The following is a 20,065-nucleotide window of genomic DNA, read 5'->3' as shown; positions in this document are numbered from 1 at the left end:
GAGACTTACAGAGAAAAGTTACGACACCAAAACTTGCAGTTTCCCAACAAAACTGATTAGATGCAGCTTAATTCAGTGACACACGATATGCAGATTACCATTTGATAGGAGAACATGGAGTAAGATAATATTCATGATGAATACCTGTTACCATCTAAGCTATCTAAAAGCAAACTCCAGCATCATTGCCACACAAAGCTAGTTTATAAGCAACAGCAGCAGAGATGATTTATTACTACCAGGCATTCCTTATGTGGGAATCGGACCCGAGAGTTGCGCAACAGGTCAACAGTGAGATCATATAGTCCCTATATCTGTGTCTCTTTTGTTTCCTATGTGGCTGCTATACTATTTCTTGCAAACACACAGCCTTCATGGAGAAGCTGGTACCAATAGCATCTTTCTATGGTTCTTATTTACCACCAGATTTTTTAAAATATGGTGAATTTGTAAGACTGTGTAGTCTATTCAGAGCAGGACTGAAAGAGGGAGAAATCAACTTATACATAGCTGTCCATATATCTTCTTTGATGGAAACAAACACAGAATAGCACCGCCTGTGCTTCACTGATGGGAACCTGGGTTGTTTTTTCAAATAAAAATAACTGTACTTGACTGAATGGTTTCAGTAGCTCCAACATAGCCGTCTTACTAGCTTCTACTACCTCTGGCAATCCTTTCAGCTATTTATAAAGTCTTCACATAGAATATGTTTCCAAATTAAACCATCTGTATTTTATTTTCAAGCTTGTAAATTCAATTTCTGCTAGCCAAACATCTACTTCAAATGGACTGTTAACATCTCACCACTATCTATGAGAAAACATCCAATAGTTCTAGTGAAGCTACTTAGCAAGTTCTTAGTTACTGATTAAAAACACCAAGCAGTAACAAAGGATCTTCAGACCTTCCAACTTCTTGTCTTAAATTAGGGAATGCGTTTTTATTGGCTTTTTTAAACATCAGGATTGGAAAAGCATTTTAATAGCCAAACTCATTCATACACTCCACAGTTAGAGGTCAGCTGGAGAGTGGTTTAATGCTGAAGTTACACTGTAAGAAATTAGCTGACAGAATTCAGGAAAATGCAACCAGCAAAAACATCTAGAGAAAAGTTAGCATTAAGGCAGCCAGGAAAAGAGGTGAAGTTTTAAAATTATCAAAAGAAAATTAACAAAATTTCTCCTAGATTTCCTTAAGGGAAGTACAGAAATCACTACTTGAGTACCAATTCTGAGGAAATGTTGGGACATAAATACAGTAAACCAAAACAATTCAACCACTGGCATCAGATAAATCACTGCATACCAGCAACAGCAACTCTTCTACAGTTGCAGAACAATCATATTATAGCATGTACTTCTGAAGTATACTTCATATGATAAATATCTGGTGACGACTATAGCCTACGCCACAAACACTGCTTTCTTTACCTTCACAGTAGTCACCTCTGGCTACATCTATTATTATCTTGTAATGTCCATCCCAGAACAGCTGCAATTATGAAGTCAACAACCAAGACTGCATATCCGTAGTATTTCATTACAACATGTAAACATTCTTCCAAGCAAATTTTAATTTAAGGATGCAGCTGCAACTTTAATCTCTTTCACATTATTTATATCCCATTTGAAATGGAGGTATCCTACAGGAAAGTTCAGTCTAGCAAGCAAGCCAATCTCACAACAGAGCTACTGCTACACTTCAGATTGAGTGGCAACATCTCAAGGCCTCCATTACATGCCAGAATTCTCTCCGTTAAGCATCCTATGGATTCCCTGTGACAATTTTTTTTAATTTATTGGATGATTTCTGAAAGATGAGACCTAAGTCCTTATACAATATCATGCCATCTGAGGAAATACAAGTATTTTGAAATCAATAGCACAGTTATCACTAGTGATACAGAAATACTCCATTGCTTTTACCTGCCAATCAAAATGTTTTGATAATTGCTTCAGAGATTATCTCAAATCATCCATCAGGTTATATGTAGTTTTTCCCCTTTAGGAGTGGGGAGGATGTGGAAGTTGACTGCTCTTTGTACATATGGGTCATAGAGCATAAGCACTACACTGTTGCCCAGCTATCCATCAAATCTATGATTTAATGAAATAATACACTGATGCACTCCTTTAAATGTGCTTTCTAATGCACAAATCAACATGTAGAGAACTGAACATGGATCAATAACATGAGTAAAATCTAATGTGAAAAGCCTGTAACTAAAGTTTTTTCCAGATCCTCAAAGCCAATATAGGATTTAAGTCCCATATCAAGACAAGAAAACAAGAGGGAATATATAGTGCACAGAGCAATGCTGCTAATGTACAGTATTTGCGTATTTAGGCCACAATTCTCACATTCAACCCATCAGAACAGACCCACTACATCACTGGCATTTATCTAATTATTGTTTCATCAATAATTGATTGAGTGGATCAACTTTAGTTGGGACTAACACAAATTGTCAATCCTACATGTAACATAATTAAGCTACAAAGAAAATCTGTTTGCACAGCTCCTTTTCAAACAGCAGAGGCTTCTTCTTTGGGGACTTGGGAACCATTTCAGGACAAAAATGGCTGCCAAGTTCCCAACTTTAAAAAAACTTCTTTGGAGTTTCAGAGGCCAAATACAGTACTTTCCTGCCCACTGCCCAAGGGAAAGAGGAAACACATATTTCATACAACCTAAGTCATGATAATTTCAATGGGATTACCCTTCATCGAACTAGGGCCAATCCTGAGAAGCAAAGATACCATTAGATAAGGGCAAGGGAAAGTATGGTCGACAAAATTGATGTAGTTTCACAGGGTAATTTCAATGGTCCCCAAGGTCCTCTCAAAAACACATCAAAACAATTACATAAAAGCTTGTGTCACTTCCTGTAACTTTAAAAAAGCCCAACAAACTTCTCCTATGCCTACAGCAGTCCAGGGGGCCAAAAATATGGATTTTTTTTCTTAAAGAACATCTGAGACAAAAAAAGGAAAATAGCTTTTTTTGCAGGTTGAGATACAGTGTCCTGAGACCACCTCCTAGAACTTAGCAGTTGTCTATACCTACATCAGATTCCTTATTGTAAAATAGCTGTAAGATAGATGCATAGCTATCTTGCTAAACAGTTTTCTGGTATGCTGTAATAATGGAAAATTATTATAAGCAGGAAATATATTAAGTCTCAAGATGATTTACCTACTCTAAGAGCCCAACCTCGAATTCTTCCTTTTTAATTTGCTCAGAGCAGGAATGGCCTGATTGAAATGATGCTGGACTCCAAATCCCATCAGACCCAGCCAACATGATCAAAGTTCAAGATTAATGAAAAAGTAGTCCAACATCACCTGGAGGCCATAATTCCCCTGCTCTCCCTCCCCAGTTCAGTAAGGTATAAGGGAAAATCTGCAAATGTTATGTTCATATCATCACAACTTCTTTCAATCACATCTTCATTGAAACTTGTGTTGATGAAAGTTTGATGAAAGGTAGGAGCCTGGTTTATAAATACTTTGTGACCAGTCTTACTAACTCCTATCTATTTAAGCTTGAAATGTTGTCATGTCAATTAAAGAGGCAAACACATATCAGACAGGTACTTCATTTAATGAGCAATATTATAGTATATCCAATGTTGATTTTAACCACGTAGCATAGTTCTCTGAAAGAGTGGTGCTTAGTTGTCATCTGTCCAAATCTAAAACAGAAATAATAATAATAATTTTATTTCTTACCCAGTATTTCTTACTCTTTTCATGACTTGAAGTGTATTACAACACTGCTAAAACACATAATCAAAACACACAACCATTTAAAAACACTCCGTAAAATACACATATTAAAACATATTTCCATAAAATATGTATTAAAATACACAAAACAAAAGTTAGACATAAAGTGGAAGTTTAAAATTCATCATTAAAACTGTCTGAGTAAACCAACAAATAATAAAGATCTCAAGACACAAAAACATTTTAGTCTAAACTGAGCAACAGATTACTTTTTCAAAATATTTATACATAATTAGTTTCCATGCTACATAACAGATATTCTTTACCTGCAAAATAGGACCACAAACCAGCAGGCTTCTGATTTAAAAATGATAACACTATGTAACAAAATTAAAAACCTTGTCTGTTCCTGGTTTGAAAGTGTTATTTCCTGTTTAATTGTGCAATACTTACTTTGGAAGTACAGTAGAGTTCCAGTTATCCGACATAAAGGGGAGGGCCAAATGACGGATAACCGGAACTGTTGGATAATAGGGAGGCCCTATTATCGAAGCCGGGGCTTGGCAAGGAGGGAAGGGACTTTTGCACACCATGCATGGAGGAGCCCTCCAGGGGGTGCAGAGGGGGAGGCCAAATTCAAGAGGCACCCTTTCAGCAACTTTTGAAGCTTCTCTCTCAGGAGGCAGTGGGCAGGTGCCTCGAGGAAGGCAGGCTCCGGAGGGGAACTCAATTCAAGTTTTTCTAGGCAGCCATTCGCAAGGGGCCTCTCCAAGCTCCGGGCACCCATGGGGAGGGGCGAGAAGCCTGCGCATCAGATAATACGGTGTGTCAGATAAGCAGAAGTCCGATAACTGGAACTCTACTGTAGTTGTTATACTCAAGAAACTTCATTTTTTTGGCTGCCACAAACTATTTTGAATTAGTTGAGACTTTATCAGATATTCATTGAAAAGCTATATCAAAATGTCCTGCAGTTTAATAAACTCTTTTTATGATAGAATCAATTGGAAAATGACATTTATAACCCAGGAACAAAGATCATGTTACATAGTGTAATTGTGCATGCACCTGTCGGGGGTGCTTTGAATGAGATTTTCCTGCTTCTTACAGGGGGTTGGACTGGATGGATGGCCCGCAAGGTCTCTTCCAACTCTACGATTCTATGATTCTAACAGCTGCACTATGACCATGTAAAATAGCGAAAAAAAATGTTTGAAAAAAGTAGCTTTTGGAAAAGGGATGAAAATGTCATAAAGACTATACCGGTAAGTACTCTGGAGAAGAAGCCAAGCAATGGATTTGTCTAGTCTGCTCTACAAGAGATGAAGGAGGCAACAGTAGTAGACTCACAAGAGTAGGTATTTAGTAGCTATAGACAAGCTACTAACAACAAGCACCAAACATAGTTTTGGGCCCTTGGGATTCTTGATGCTTAATCATCATGAATCTACTGCCAAATATACACACTACAAATTCAAAAGTATGATTTGCAAAGCAACACCTTCCTGTCATTTCCATTTCCATTCCCCCTGTCCTTGTTTCTTCATACTACTTATTCCCTAACACAAAGTACCAATTTATCATCATCAAGTAAAAGCATATTACAGATACATAACTTTACTATCTCAGCCTTCGTATTAATCTCAATTATCAAAAAGTTTTGTTCTAGGTTACACAGCAGAGCTTATCAAAAGACTGATACCATCCACTGTGAGCCCTTCTAACACAGTAGATTACACAGATATAGCTTGCCAAAAAAAACTACCTTGGTGGAAGTGAAAACCCAGAGGATACCTTATTTTCCTTTGGGTCCCACACTCTGAAAAATCCCAGCATCCCTCATTTGCTCGAAGTCCTTCATGGCATCATAGTTTCTGTAAAAGTCTGCATATGCTTTTTTCCTGGGTTCAGCCACACCAAACTGAAAAGAGAAAAAAAATCAGATTGAACAACATATTCAAAACTACATTTTTAAAATATTTCAGGCCACCTTCTATGAAGGAAAATGTAACCAGTGAGCAGCCTATATTATTTAGGGGCTCAGTTGCTTATAAAACATATACTGCAACAGCACTGAGCAGCTGAGCAACTCCACTTTCTTATTAAGGCTTCCATCATGTATGGATTTACAAAGATGAAAGGTCAACTTAATGTTATAAGGCTTATTCCTCAGTGAACAAACACGGGATTGTGAAGGTATTGTAAGGAACTTATTTCTCATATACTGACCTTGTAGGAAGCTGCACATCCTGCAGCAAAGATAAATGCTATTACCATGTGTTTTCTCAGACGTTTGGCCAGAAGGCCTCGCATCAGTGGTTTGGGCAACAAAGCAGCTGACATTGTGGTGATTCTCCTAAAAAAACAACAACAAAAAACAGAAAAGCATCAAAACAAAAGCAGGCCTTGTTATCACAGAACAATCACTAAGATCAACAAAGAAGACAAGCAACAGCCATGAGGTTAAGATGATTAAAATCATGAAATATACTGGGGCTGAGTCCCACTTCACAAGACAAAGCTACCCATATATTCTTAAGCAATTCTTCAGCTTGCAACAAATATTTAATGAGTGCTATCTATACAATGTTTTTTCATCTCTTGTACTGTTGACTATTCCCCATTTGTAGGTTTAATTATAACTTTACACGTTTGGAAACAAACATATTCAACAACAGAGATATTAGCCTTATGCAATACTACTACAGCCTGAGTTACCCAAAATACTTGAAACAAGACGTGTTTGGGATTTTGGAATATCTGTAGTTGCAGAAATTGCAGAAGGCCCCAAATCTAACCATGACATTTATGTTTTATTTACACCTTATGCACACAACCTAAACGTAATTTTATACAATGTTATAATTATTTTGTGCACAAAACAAAGTTTGTGTACACTGAACATTACAAAGCTAATGTGCCACTATCTGAGCCAAACATGCGGACAATTCTGGAACATTTCAAAATTCCAGGTAAGGGATGCTTCACTTGTACTTATACTTTCTGTTTCCATAGTCTTCAAGATGAAATCCATTGTCACAATCTCTCCTATTGTCCTATCTGCTCTAGCAGGAACTAGTCCAAAAACACCCAGTGAACTTTCTGACTTTATGGGAAAATGAACTTAATGCATCTACAATATAGAATTAATGCAATTTAACACCATTTTAACAACCATGGCTTAATGCTACAGAACTGTGGGAGTTGTAGTTTTACACGACTAGGATTGGGTTTTTAATGTGCACTGTGCTACTTTGCAGTTTGTCCAGGCAGCCTTCCATATCCATTGATTCCACTATCCATGACTTGAAAAGATTTGATTCTCCTACATAAGGGACACTATTTTACAATGTCATTGTACATAATGGGACATGAACATCTATGGATTTTGGTATCCATGGGGAACCAAACCCCAACAGATACCAAGAACCCACTGCATACAATCTTTTAACTAAACATAAGGTCTTTAAATTTATAAACTGTTTAGATGTCCTTTAAGAGACTTGTATTTATTTAAATTTTTCTGTAGTTTTAATCTGTAGTTTTGAATGTGTCATCAGACACCTTGAATCTTCGTATTGAGGGGAAAGGTGAGATATAAATGAATATAACCATTTTAAGGTAGCAAGTGGTGAAAACTAATTTCCTTCCTTCAGCAGGGGTGGGATATTCACTGTTCAAGGCAGACTGGGATAATTACCGAAAAAGCTGCTCCCTCATCACCAGAAATCTTGGTTATCACCAAGGCCAATCTTGTATGGGCTTTCTTTTAAGTAATCTGCCGTAGTAGTAATTGTTAATTTTTTAAAAACGTAAGTGATGGGTTGGCAGATTAATCTTGCCAAGATTAATCGAGAGGCATGTCAGCTCCAGCTCCATGCAGGAATATGAAAGAAGCCTCCCACAAGCATGGTAAAACAACAGAAAAAACATCCAGGTGTCCCCTGGGCAACATCCTCGCAGACTGCCAATTCTTTCACACCAGAAACGACTTGCAGTTTCTCAAATCGCTCCTGACACAGAAAAAAAAAGATCAATCCTTAATCCCCAATAATTATAATGCATATTTGTAGAATTTTTATATAGTATTTGTGTGTTTTAAGTGTGCTGGGACCTGCCTCGAGCCGGGGGGAGAGGTGGGTAAGAAATAAAATTATGACATTATTATCACATAGTGTCTCGCTTATCGAATCTTTGCTCATCTAACGTTCTGTATTATCCAACGCAGTCTGCCTCCCGCCCGTATCCACAGCTGTTTCTCTAGGCAGCAATTCCATCTTTATTTGTAGTATTTTTTTAATAGTCAACTGTTTTTGTAGTCAATGTTTTCAATACATTGCAATGTTTTGGTGCTAAATTTGTAAATACAGTAAAGTCTCACTTATCCAACGTTCTGGATTATCCAACGCATTTTTGTAGTCAATGTTTTCAATACATCGTGATATTTGGGTGCTAAATTCGTAAATACAGTAATTACTGCATAGCATTTCTGCATACTGAACTACTTTTTCTGTCAAATTTGTTGTATAACATGATGTTTGGATGCTTAATTTGTAAAATCATAACCTATTTTGATGTTTAATAGGCTGTTTCTTAAGCTCTCCTTATTATCCAACATATTCGCTTATCCAACGTTCTGCCGGCCCGTTTACGTTGGATAAGTGAGACTCTACTGTATAGCAATTACTATGTAACATTACTGTGTATTGAACTGCTTTTTCTGACAATTTGTTGTAAAACATGATGTTTTGGTGCTTAGTTTGTAAATTCATAACGTAATTTGACGTTTAATAGGCTTTTCCTTAATACGTCCTTATTATCCAACATTTTCACTTATCCAACATTCTGCCGGCCCATTTCTGTTGGATAAGTGAGACTATTGTATGTGTAAATTTATATGTATACCTATATAATGACACACACACACACATATACAGTAGAGTCTCACTTATCCAACACTCACTTATCCAACGTTCTAGATTATCCAAGGCATTTTTGTAGTCAATATTTTCAATATAACGTGATATTTTGGTGCTAATTTTGTAAATACAGTAATTACAACATAACATTACTGCGTATTGAACTACTTTTTCTGTCAAATTTGTTGTATAACATGATGTTTTGGTGCTTAATTTGTAAAATCATAACCTATTTTGATGTTTAATAGCCTGTTTCTTAATCTCTCATTATCCAACATATTCGCTTATCCAACGTTCTGCCGGCCCCTTTATGTTGGATAAGTGAGACTCTACTGTACTAATATTCCCCTAAAGCAGGCCTGGGCAAACATGGGCTCTCCAGGTGTTTTGGACTCCAACTCCCACAATTCCTAACAGCCTACTGTTAGGAATTGTGGGAATTGCAGTCCAAAACACCTAGAGGGCCCATGTTTGCCCAGGCCTGCTCTAAAGACCCAAGCGCTTCCAGGCGTTTAGGCCTAGGCCCTCGTCCAGGCGCCTCCTCGAGTGAAGCCCAGGGTCACTCTCGCCGCCTCAGCTCCTTTCGGGAACGCGGAGCTGAAAAGAAACCCAGCAGCGGCCCAACATACTCACCTTTCGCCACAAGCCCAGGGGGGAAAGCCGCCTCCTTCCTGCTTCACTCGCTCGCCTTGGAAGAAGCCGCCGCTGTCCTTTCTCTGTCACCTTTGGAAGCGCAGCTCCCTTCTGCGCATGCGCGATACCACAAATACGGCGCCGCGCTTGGGCCAAACTTCATTTTTTAAAAAAACCTCCCTCTTTGCGCACCTGCCGGGGTGGGCGGGGCTAATCTCGAGGCTGGACACAACTGAATACAGTTAATGGAGCACCTTGATTTGTTCACGTAGTGAGCAATATTTCAGAGCAAGGAACTGGAAAAACTATGATGATGTTTTATTGTTGGGATATTTGTTTTATTGTTTTGCTGTTTTTGTTATATTGTTGTGTTGGGCAAGGCCCCATGTAAGCCGCCCCGAGTCCCTAGGGGAGATGGGGCGGGGTATAAGAATAAAGTTATTATTATTATTATTATTATTATTATTATTATTATTATTATTATTATTATCCCTGAGTATGCCTTGCTTTGAAAAAAAACCCCACGGGGTTGCTATAACTTGCGATTTTAATGCATTGTGCATAAGATCTGGCCTTGGTCCCCTTTCCCAAAATGATGCAGGCTTCAATTTCCAAAGCATGGGAAGGGGCGCATTTTTGGACTGTCACTCCCAGAATCCCCCAGCCAGAATGAATGGGGGTGCATCTACATTGCAAAATTAATGCAGTTTCACCCCACTTTAACTTCCTTGGCTCAATGCTGTAGAATCTTGGGACAGCACTCTTTGGCACAGGAGGCTAAAGACCTTGTGAAACTACAACCCCCAAGATTTCATAGCACTGAGCCACGGAAGTTAAAATGGTGTCAAACTGCATTAATTCTACAGTGGAGACTCAATCAGCAGGATTGTTGTCACCATATTGGCTCATAGGAGCATGGAGTCCTACTTCCATAGGGAAAGGCAGTGGTGAATAATATTTCATATTGGAGCGTAAGAAGCTCAGCCACTGTCAAGACCTGATCGAGAAATAATTAGTGGGAAATGTTTCCTTTAGAGATGACATCCACTCAAAGACTTATAACGTGCCCTGGTGTTACGAACAAGGTTTCTTTCTAAGTTAAATTTGTATGTACGTCAGGACAGGTACATTTTTAAAGTTTCTTTCTAAGTTGAATTTGTATGTACGTCAGGACAGGTACATTTTTAAAGTGACTCCAGCTATATATACACACATACACACACACATACATGTATACATATATACCGTTTCTCCAAAAATAAGACATCCCCTGAAAATAAGACCTAGTAGAGGTTTTTCTGAATTGCTAAATATAACGCCTCCCCCGAAAGTAAGACCTAGCAAAGTTTTTGTTTGGAAGCATGTCTGCTGAACTCAACGTGCAGGATCAGTAAATGTACATACCATAGATTGATGTACATGGAAATAATTGTAGTTCTTGACAGGATTTCAGTTTGTCTGGTTATGCTGGTTTGTGATGATAACTACTGCACAGTATAAATGTTCACTTTTTGTTCAACAATAAATGTGAATTCTTCTTCATGGAAAAATAAGGCATCTCCTGAAAATAAGACCTAGCACATCTTCGGGAGCAAAAATTAGTATAAGACACTGTCTTATTTTCAGGGGAACACTGTAGTAGAGTCTCACCCAACATTTGCTTATCCAACATTCTGGATTATCCAATGCAGTTTGCCCCCCGCCCTGATCCACAGCTGTTTCTCTAGGCAGCCAGGATTGAACTTTTTATGGATGTAATTTCCAACAGTGTTGATCCTGTAAGTTCATTTTATGCAATTCTATCTTTATTTGCAGTCAATTTGTTAGTAGCCAATTTTTTGGTCAATGTTTTCAATATATTGCAATGTTTTGGTGCTAAATTCATAAATACAGTAATTACTACATAACATTACTGTGTATTGAACTGCTTTTTCTGTCGATTTGTTGTAAAACATGATGTTTTTGGTGCTTAAATTGTAAAATCATAACATAATTTGACATTTAATAGGCTTTTCCTTAATCCTTCCTTATTATCCAACATTTTCGCTTATTCAACATTCTGCTGGCCCGTTTTATGTTGGATAAGCGAGACTCTACTGTATAAACTTTGGGCCGTGGCAGCGCAGAAGGTTAAACCACGAGCTGCAGGAAATCTGCCAACCAAGATTAAAAGTTCAAAGACACAAGTTGGGATGAAGCTAGGGCTGACTGTCAGCCATAGCTTCTGCCAACCTAGCAGTTCGAAAGCTTGCAATGCAAGTAGATCAATAGATAAAAGGTAAAAGGGTGCCTCATGCAGATATGCAGACATGCCGGCAACATGATCGGAGATGTCTATGGACACCAGGCTCCTCGGCATGGAAAAATGGAGCAAGAGCACCTCCTCATGGCCAGAGTTGAGTATCGCCTCTAGACGCCAGAGACGAAAAGGGGGAAGACATTTACCTTTGTCTGTATATTGTATGTCATTCACTGTTGCATTGAATGTTTGCCTTTTATGTGTATTATATGTATTCTGCAATCTGCTCTGAGTCCCTCCAAGGAAATAAAGTGGAATATAAATAAAGTGTATTATTTGGATAGGAGCCCCGGTGGCGAAGTGCATTAAAGCACTGAGCTGCTGAACTTGCAGACCGAAAGGTCCCAGGTTCAAATCCCGGGAGCGGAGTGAGAGCCCACTGTTGCTCCAGCTTCTGCCAACTTAGCAGTTCAAAAACATGTCAATGTGAGTAGATCAATAGGTACCTCTCTGGCGGGAAAGTAACGGTGCTCCATGCAGCCATGCCGGCCACATGACCTTGGAGGTGTCTACGGACAATGCCGGCTCTTCAGCTTAGAAATGGAGATGAGCACCAACCCCCAGAGTCGGACATGACTGGACTTAACATCAGGGGAAAACCTTTACCTTTTACCTATTATTTGGAAAGCATAGGGAAGGATTAACATCTCTGTGGTGTTTATTTTGCTGCCTGTGCCTCTGTGCAGAAGATTCCACCTCACTTTCTGTCCCTGAGAACTGATTTTGAAAAATGTGGCTTGTTTTGGAAACAAGGATTGTTGTGAAATAAACTTCATTGGAGACTCCTTTTCCTCAGGATAACTCTTTCAAGAGTGAATTTCCCTTCTTAGGGATGGATTTCTCTCACTTCCTGTTGTCTCAGCCCCGTTCTTAATTATGAGTTGTTTGTAACTTGGAGATTGCCTGTACTAGATATCTCCTCGAACAACTTCAAGAAAGCACTGAGGCTGGCATAACTCACAATTACTCCAGTATAAATTACTTAAAAGGATTGCAGCCATAAACATTGTATCTTGTAACAAACAAGTTTCACACGAGTTCTTTTGTTTCTATAACTAATATTTCTGCGCTTGAAACCATAACAATATTCTTGGTGACATTGTTTGCTTTTTGCATTGAGCTCATTCTTGCCATGACATCATGGCAAGGGAGAAAGGGGGAAAAGGATGGATGCTCCCACGAGCAAACCTCCTCTGAATCACCATCTTAGACTCTATAGTCCTTGGCATCAACCTTTTCTCATTGCAAAATGGCCTGTTTCTACTTTATTGTTTTGTTAGAAAAAGAATCTAATTAAGAAGTTGTGGGTCTCGTGTTCCCTCAGCATTGACATGTTTGAGCACGGTGATTAACAGAACTGGCAGGAGATAACAGTGTAAACAGTCTGAGTCGAATATATTTTGATTGAATGAATTTGGTACACGTTTTCCCAAGGCAGACTTGGCCACCTTCAGTCTGGTAGAATATGCGTAATGGGGAGGGGGATTGCGGCATCCACTATTTTCTGCCCCTATAGAGACAACATGGGACTGCTGCGATCCCTAGCCCCCACCCCAGAATTAATTAGATTGTCTCACCAGCCAGAGATGCAATATATATAAATGAAATTCTAGAACAGCACCAGAAAGAACAAGATGTTGGAGCCAAATGGAAAACATGAACCCATAAAAAAAGGCTGAATCAGTAGAAGTGCAAGACTGCCCTTTGAAGTTGTTTCAAAGTACTGCATGCTTTAATTTTGGGGTAATCATATGACAGTGGATACAAACAAAATAATGCGGGATCAGTTTGTGTAATTTTTTTTGGACCAAATGGAAATGATGAATCAACATGTTGATGGTTACCAGTGATTGCCACAGTCACTAAAAACACGGCTTGTTGTTAAGTTGGGATTTCTTAACCAATGATTTGAGAAAGATTCGTGAGTAGGGGGACTGCAACTTTCCCATGCCAGCACTTCGTAATGGGGTTTAATCTCAGAGCTTCGTAGAAAGTTTAACCCAAATAAACCAGATGGTCCGGGTCTTTTGGCAAGCAATAACAAACCTGATTTTCTTCATTTCAGATGTTTGCATACCTCATTCATCTTAATGAGACTATTTATGCTTAATTTCCTGTGACAGAACGGGAATGATAAATGTGCATGAGACAAGCAAGTTTGCTACTCTCATTCTCGAAAATTGCTCTTTTTTTGGCAATGTTAACACATTTGTGCTATATCCAAGATAAATGTTCCACATAAATATCCACGTTGTCTCCTCTCTGCTGCTTGGTGTGGTCATAGGAAAACCTGAGGCTTCCTTGTCGTATTGTCAGGCTCTTTGTCCACCTACTGCCATTTCTGACCCGACAACAGCTGTTTGTCATCTTCCCAGTTTTTCCTATCATGTGGAACCTCATTGGACCTGACCGAATCTAGAATAAACCTGGGACTCACTGAAGTAGATCCAAAATAGCTCTCAGTAGACCGAGGCAATCTTTTTGATTTATCCTTCCCTTGCAGCCTTCTGAATAAACTTCAAAACATGCTAATGCAGGGTGTTGCCATAAAAAACCCTATTCCCCCTATCTGAAAATAAGATCAGCCTGAAATTATTTCAGCATGACTAATAGATTATTCATTTGCAAAACAAAAACATCCCCCCCAAAAGAATCAGTGTCGTTTGCATTTTAAAAACTATCTCTTTCTTCCAAGTACTTGGTGAGTCAGTATTCTCTTTGAAGCAAAATTCATCCCTCTACATCAGGCATAGGCAAACCACGGCCCTTCAGGTGTTTTGGACTTCAACTCCTGCAATCCCTAATTCCACCTGGAAGGCCAAAGTTTGCCCATATGTCTGATATAGAATCATAGAATTGGAAGCGACTATAAGGGTTATCCAGTCCAACCCCATCTGCCATGCAGGAATACAGAAAGCATTCCTGACAGATGGCAGCCCTAACCTGCTTGAAAGCCTCCAAAAACTTCACCACATGGTAGGATCCTAGAATTACCAGGTCAAGGCTATCTCTGCCCGAAGCCTGGGTGCTGAAGCCTGAGACCCAAGCATGATCAATGACCTTAAAACCAGCATGGCTTAATGGTTTGAAAGTCAGAAGACCAGGCTTTGAATCCCCACTCAGTCATATGGTTGTTGTAAGTCTGAGAAGATTTGAAAGTATTCAACAAAAGCCACTCAAATGAAAAAGAACCTGTATAACAAATAAGGAAAGTATATATAGATACTCCTTTTTTTAATGAATCTCTATTACTATGAGATTTCTCTCCTTTAGCCCAAGGACAGGAGAAAAGGGCTAGACCCTGAGGTCTGTGAACTCTTGTAAGTTTCTTATGAAATTAATCTTTTAACACAACTGGGAAGTTGTACTGCAAGGGTGGTCCAGGATCTGGAGTAATGCTGCAGTTTGTTATTTGCTGATTAACATATCTTATCCCAAAGTTCAGCTACTAATTCACAGCTCCATCCCGTATGATATAAGACACCTTATATTCTGCAAAGCAGTAAAAACAGAACCACTATTTTACATGTCTACAATTAAAAATTCCAACAATGGGTGCCTCCTCAAAACACATATTTGTTTAAATTATTTAAGCAACAATAATAATGAAAATATTTGGGCTTTATGGTTTTAGATATTTGTGATTTTAGATGTATAGCATATAAGTTTAAATTTTTTGATGATCAGTGTTTCCAATTTAATTGTGTACCTATGAGAGTATTTTTTATGTAGGACTACTAGCTTTTCTGAGATCTTATTAAGAAGGATACAAAATGCGGGGAAATGTGGCCCTCAAACTTCACTTTTGCTGCACCTAAAGTCACATTTCAGTTCCTCAAAATCCTTGAGCACCCACATTTTGGGAGAAAAAGATGACATTTTGGACTACTTTCCTTCCCCACACTCTAAACTCCATGTAAACATTTGTTGCCTTTTCAATCTCACAATCCCTCTCCCCGAAACAAACAAGCCTTTTCTAGCTAGCTTTCAGCCAAAAATAGAAATCCAGAAATTGTCCAAATCCATTGATTTGTTGCGAAGTTGGAAAAGTATTTTGTATCAGAAATGTGGGGACGGTTATTGTTTTCTCTTACAGTACACATTTGATGAAAGAGGGGGGAGAAAGTTGCTTGCATGTAGTGTTACTTCTTCATTGCAATAATTTCTGCTAACAGAGAACAGAATGTGTCCTGATAGCATTTTAATATAGGAGGAAAACAACTGGAAGAAACATTTCTGTTTGTTCTTCTACCTGTTGCCAAAACTGAGACTCAAAATCTCATTGCCCTTTTCATAGAACAACCAGAGGCAGTTCCCATCATAAACAAAAACATTTTATTTCTAAGTAGAAGTTGAACTTTAAAGAAAATAATTTCAGGTAAATCACAGCAAAACAAACAGGCAAACAAACACAAAACAAACCCTTTTCTGGATAATGTTTCTCTAGTGTCAACTGATTGGATGGTGTTACTCTATAATTTTGTTTACTGGTGGAAGGGAGACAGCAGAGTCTTCATGTTAAAACACTAAGATTTTTGGAATATTGTACCATTAAAAAAGAAAGCACCCAGATCTCCAGAACAGTCGTAACAAAGACAAAGAGACCTATGATAAGCCAATTTCCTATAGTGCTAAGAAATCTTGATATTTATTTGTCCTACCATCTTATTTCTTCCTTGCTTTTCCAGGACATCCCAAAAGTAATAAATGCATTTTTCTGTAGCAAGAAATTTCACTTTTTTTGGAACAGTTCAGATCGGTCTGGAGATTAACCTACACTAAGTCAACATTGCTGAATTTCTTCATCACTGAACCAGAATGGTGAGAAAGGGTTTTCTTTTTGTTATTACCCGCAGTTCAATTTGCAACCTATAGCAAGAATTAAATTTTGCTTTAAAAATGGGACTAGATAACTTGTCTTTGTTCCTCCCACCTGCTCTGAAGATATTGTTGGATTGTGACTCACAGCATTCTTCACAGTTGGCTGTTCCAATAATGGCTGATGGAAACTGCAGCCTAAAAATATTTGGAAGGCCAGGTGCATCCTAGCCCTACTTTTAAAAAATATGACTCAGATATAGGAATTTTCCTTGTATCTTCGGGTGCATCTGCACTGTAGAATTAATGTAGTTTGGCACCACTTTACTATATCTCAATGCTATGCAAATCCCTGCAAAATCATCAAATGAGTGAAACTCTCCGATGCCACCTAGATCCCTCAAGCTAACCTTGACTGAACTGCAACAACATGTAAATTTCAAAGGGAGGTTGAACAAAGATACTTATGATATGCAAAATATTCCATATAATTCTATATTGCTTATTGTAATGGTCTTTAATTTGGTCCTCCAGATGTTTTGGACTTCAACTCCCAGAAGACCCACTAGCATGGCCAACAATAGACAAGGATTCTGAAGTATAATATCTAGCACATTCAGAGAACCAGATTTGAGAATCACTGACTCTACTGCTTCAATCAAGAGTCTCGCCAAAACCTATCTAGAAATACAGGGAACTGAATTTTTTTAATGCAATGTGCGTGACCTGTCATTGAGTCCAAATCTAGCCTTACCAACACTTGTTCGACTATAATTCCTTTGCAAAACCAAAAGAACGATGACATAATCCCACAATAAATAAGGTTGCCATTGGAGTCCGTTTCTCTTCCATAAACAACTCTATTACAAGACAGATGTCAACCTTCTCTGAACATGAGCAAAAGCTAATAACCTGCACTGGTTTATTCCTACAATGGCTGCAAATCCGTGTATAATTTCTTCATCGCCTTCCTTAATTTCTTGGAGTTCCTGTGAAGAAGGAAAAACATAGAAGCATTACTATGAAATAAAGTGTGACATATCTATGAAAAAGAAAAGTTTCCTGCAGAGATGGTTAAAAATTCAAATGAGATCAGTCAGATTGTGTACTTAAAAAAATTCATCCCAAATGTTGAGAATTCCTTCTTTCCACTCATTTCTCACCTGTGAATATGGCTAGCGGGACAACTGGTGCCAGAACAAACTTTTATATGATATTCATAGCAGTTAATCAACAAAAATGACACTTGTGATGCTCAAAAAAATATGAACACATAGGAATCCAAAGAACTGATTTAAGGTATGACAAAGAGCATGAATGTGCCTGGTATGCATTATGACAGGACCAGCCCAAGGAATTTTGGTGCCTGAGGAAGCAGTGTCACTCTTTCAAATCCAGAAGCTGACAATCATAGCAGGAATGGACGGCAATGAGACAGAGATCTTCATCACACCTGAAGGAACCAGCCAGTTTGGGAGATACAAGTAGATCCCAAATGCCCTTGAGGGAATATGGCAGCACCAGAGTTTTGAGTCTTCCTTGTGGCTCTAGAGAGCATTTTGAAGCATTTTTTTTAAAAAGCAAAATTTTGATTTTTGAGGTTCAGGGTGCCTCTAAATCTAAAGGAATTGTCCTCCTCACTCCCCGAGATTATTTGGGAGCAAAACAAGACATATTCCAATTTTTTTTTTGGACTATTGTATACCCCTGGAGCCATAAAACCACCTCTATGCGTGGGAACATGCATTTCACAATCTGCCCTTTGCCTATTCCTGACTTAAACTGATATTGTCAGTGTTGGCCAGCCATGACTCCTCAGGGTTTCAAGGGAAAGTCTCTCTTGGTCCAATCTGGAGATTGAAACTGGGTCCTGCTCTATGAGAATATGTTCTTGGCCACTTATGCTATGGTCTGTTTTGCTTCAAATTCATCATCCTGCCATAACACCACATATTAATCATGCAATGTTATATTACTGCTTGCTTTCAGCTTTATTTTTTTCTTTTTAATCAGAATTTTGGGTCCTCTTAAATACTTAGGTTTTTGCACATTTTATAGTTTGTTATTACTGGATTTTGTCTGATCTCTTTAAGGAGAAACTATTGGATAGTAATCGTTTTCAGTATATTAATTATTTTAAGTAAATAATGATAATTTTATTATCTTACATAACTGTACAAAAAAAACTATGAAGTACTAGAAATGGTATTTAATTTATATACATTTAATACAAACCTTTAAATGTGTCAATTCAAACTGAAATTGATTTATGTAGACACAATGTGAAAAGACAGGCATAGTGAATTTCCAGCTGTCAACTTTAGCATGCCTGAATAAAATCTCAAGCATAGTCTAGTTGGTTCTAAAAAAACAACTCTTTCCTATGAATGGAATACCAAATGGCAAAAAGGTATGGTTCATCAAGGCAGCGTATTTTTAATGGCAAATGGGACTTTCTACATCTTTAAATTTTAGTCTGAACTGAGCTATTCCCAACGTATGTTTAGGATAGCCTTTTTTGAGGTTCAAACTGTAATGTAGAGTTACCTGACTGACATGGAAGCCACTTGCTGCTTCTCACTTCCAAACAAATATGGGATTATAGTTTTCATCAAAGTTAAAGTATCTGGTGAAAGTTAAGCCCTTTCAAATCCCATCAGTTTCAGTTGAAAATACAATAGGCAATCTACTTTTGTGGAGGTTAGTGGTGCAAGACCCCCACCCCCAATGAAAATGGGAAAACCCTTTAAGTTTTTATCAGAAAGGACAGCTCTCCAAGGATCTCTGGGTTCTTCAGCATGACTATGGATGATGTCCATAGAATTGGACTGGAGGCCCTAGAAATTTTTTATTTATTAATTTACTTACTTCATTTATATCCCGCCCTTCTTACCCCTAACGGGACTCAGAATGGCCTTAGAGAGAACATATTGATCAAAGCCGTGGATAATCAAAACCACAAATGTTAAACCTGCAAATGTGGAAGGGTGGCTTTAGTTTAATATATTCTAAACATTTTAAAGCATAATTTACAGTATTTTATTTACAGTATTTATATTCCGCCCTTCTCACCTGAAGGGGACTCAGGGTGGATCACATTATACACACATAGGGCAAACATTCAATGCCCATAAACACATCAAACAGAGACCGAGACAGACAGACACAGAGGCAATTTAACCTTCTTCTGAGGGGATGTTCGATTCTAGCCACAGGGGGGAGCAGCTGCTTCATCATCCACTATGATGGCACTTCCTCATTTCAGGTCATAAATTAGTTAAACTTGCCTCCCCACTTTTTTTATAAGTGGTACCTTATTTCCTACTTGATAGATGCAACTACCTTTCAGGTTGCTAGGTCAGCAACGAGCAGGGGCTATTTTTAATTTTTAATTGACGGGTGCTCACCCTGCCACGGGCTGGCCTCAAACTCATGACCTCATGGTCAGAGTGATTTATTGCAGCTGCTCAATAGCCTGTGTCACAGCTCGGCCCATAAGCTCTTGGGCTGAATGTTTACTTACCTACAAGTGAGCCCCACTGAGGGCTATCTTAATACACTTTACTTGGACGCAAGACTTCAGTTCTGTGGATATTCTATCTTACAGGGGATTAGACTGGATGGTCCTTGCAGTCCTTTTTTAACTCTATGACCAGATGTCATAC

The 20,065-nt window shown here is 38.4% G+C and overlaps 2 protein-coding genes across 5 annotated transcripts in view; both read right to left on the bottom strand.

Annotated features, from left to right (window-relative positions):
* Positions 1 to 3,590: 3,590 nt before the first annotated feature.
* Positions 3,591 to 9,421, bottom strand: LOC100560876 (cytochrome c oxidase subunit 6C-2). Of its 3 annotated transcripts, none has more exons than XM_008119484.3 (4): positions 9,284 to 9,421; positions 5,961 to 6,087; positions 5,497 to 5,652; positions 3,591 to 3,697 (listed from the first exon to the last, which is right to left on the bottom strand). In XM_008119484.3, exons 2-3 carry the CDS (start codon positions 6,072 to 6,074, stop codon positions 5,527 to 5,529), a joined length of 240 nt encoding a protein of 79 aa, XP_008117691.2. In that variant the 5' UTR covers positions 6,075 to 6,087; positions 9,284 to 9,421; the 3' UTR covers positions 3,591 to 3,697; positions 5,497 to 5,526. The 3 variants fall into 3 exon arrangements, with proteins under 3 accessions (XP_008117691.2, XP_008117690.2, XP_016852451.2); XM_008119483.3 differs by having other exon boundaries at positions 5,526 to 5,652; XM_016996962.2 differs by lacking the exon at positions 3,591 to 3,697 and adding an exon at positions 3,710 to 4,535 and having other exon boundaries at positions 5,526 to 5,652.
* A 6,479-nt stretch (positions 9,422 to 15,900) lies between these two features.
* rgs22 (regulator of G protein signaling 22) overlaps positions 15,901 to 20,065 on the bottom strand; it is a 96,567-nt gene continuing 92,402 nt past the window's right edge. For both annotated transcript variants that reach the window (XM_062980139.1, XM_062980140.1), the window contains one exon: positions 15,901 to 17,389. In XM_062980139.1, coding sequence (XP_062836209.1) covers positions 17,373 to 17,389 — 17 coding nt within the window. In that variant the 3' untranslated portion in view covers positions 15,901 to 17,372. The remainder of the gene's footprint in view (positions 17,390 to 20,065) is intronic.

The sequence above is a fragment of the Anolis carolinensis genome, chromosome 4, assembly GCF_035594765.1.
Source record: "Anolis carolinensis isolate JA03-04 chromosome 4, rAnoCar3.1.pri, whole genome shotgun sequence".
In the NCBI taxonomy this organism is placed as follows: Eukaryota; Metazoa; Chordata; class Lepidosauria; order Squamata; family Dactyloidae; genus Anolis; species Anolis carolinensis.
Note: the sequence above shows the minus strand (reverse complement) of the source record. Positions and strands in the feature narration are given on the sequence as shown.

What these genes read in the sequence shown, in the direction of transcription:
- LOC100560876 (XM_008119484.3), bottom strand. Translation starts at nt 6,074, where the DNA reads ATGTCAGCTGCTTTGTTGCCCAAACCACTGATGCGAGGCCTTCTGGCC. An exon ending in GATGTGCAGCTTCCTACAAG is followed by an intron (nt 5,653 to 5,960) that starts GTCAGTATATGA and finishes TTCTCTTTTCAG; the next exon opens with TTTGGTGTGGCTGAACCCAG.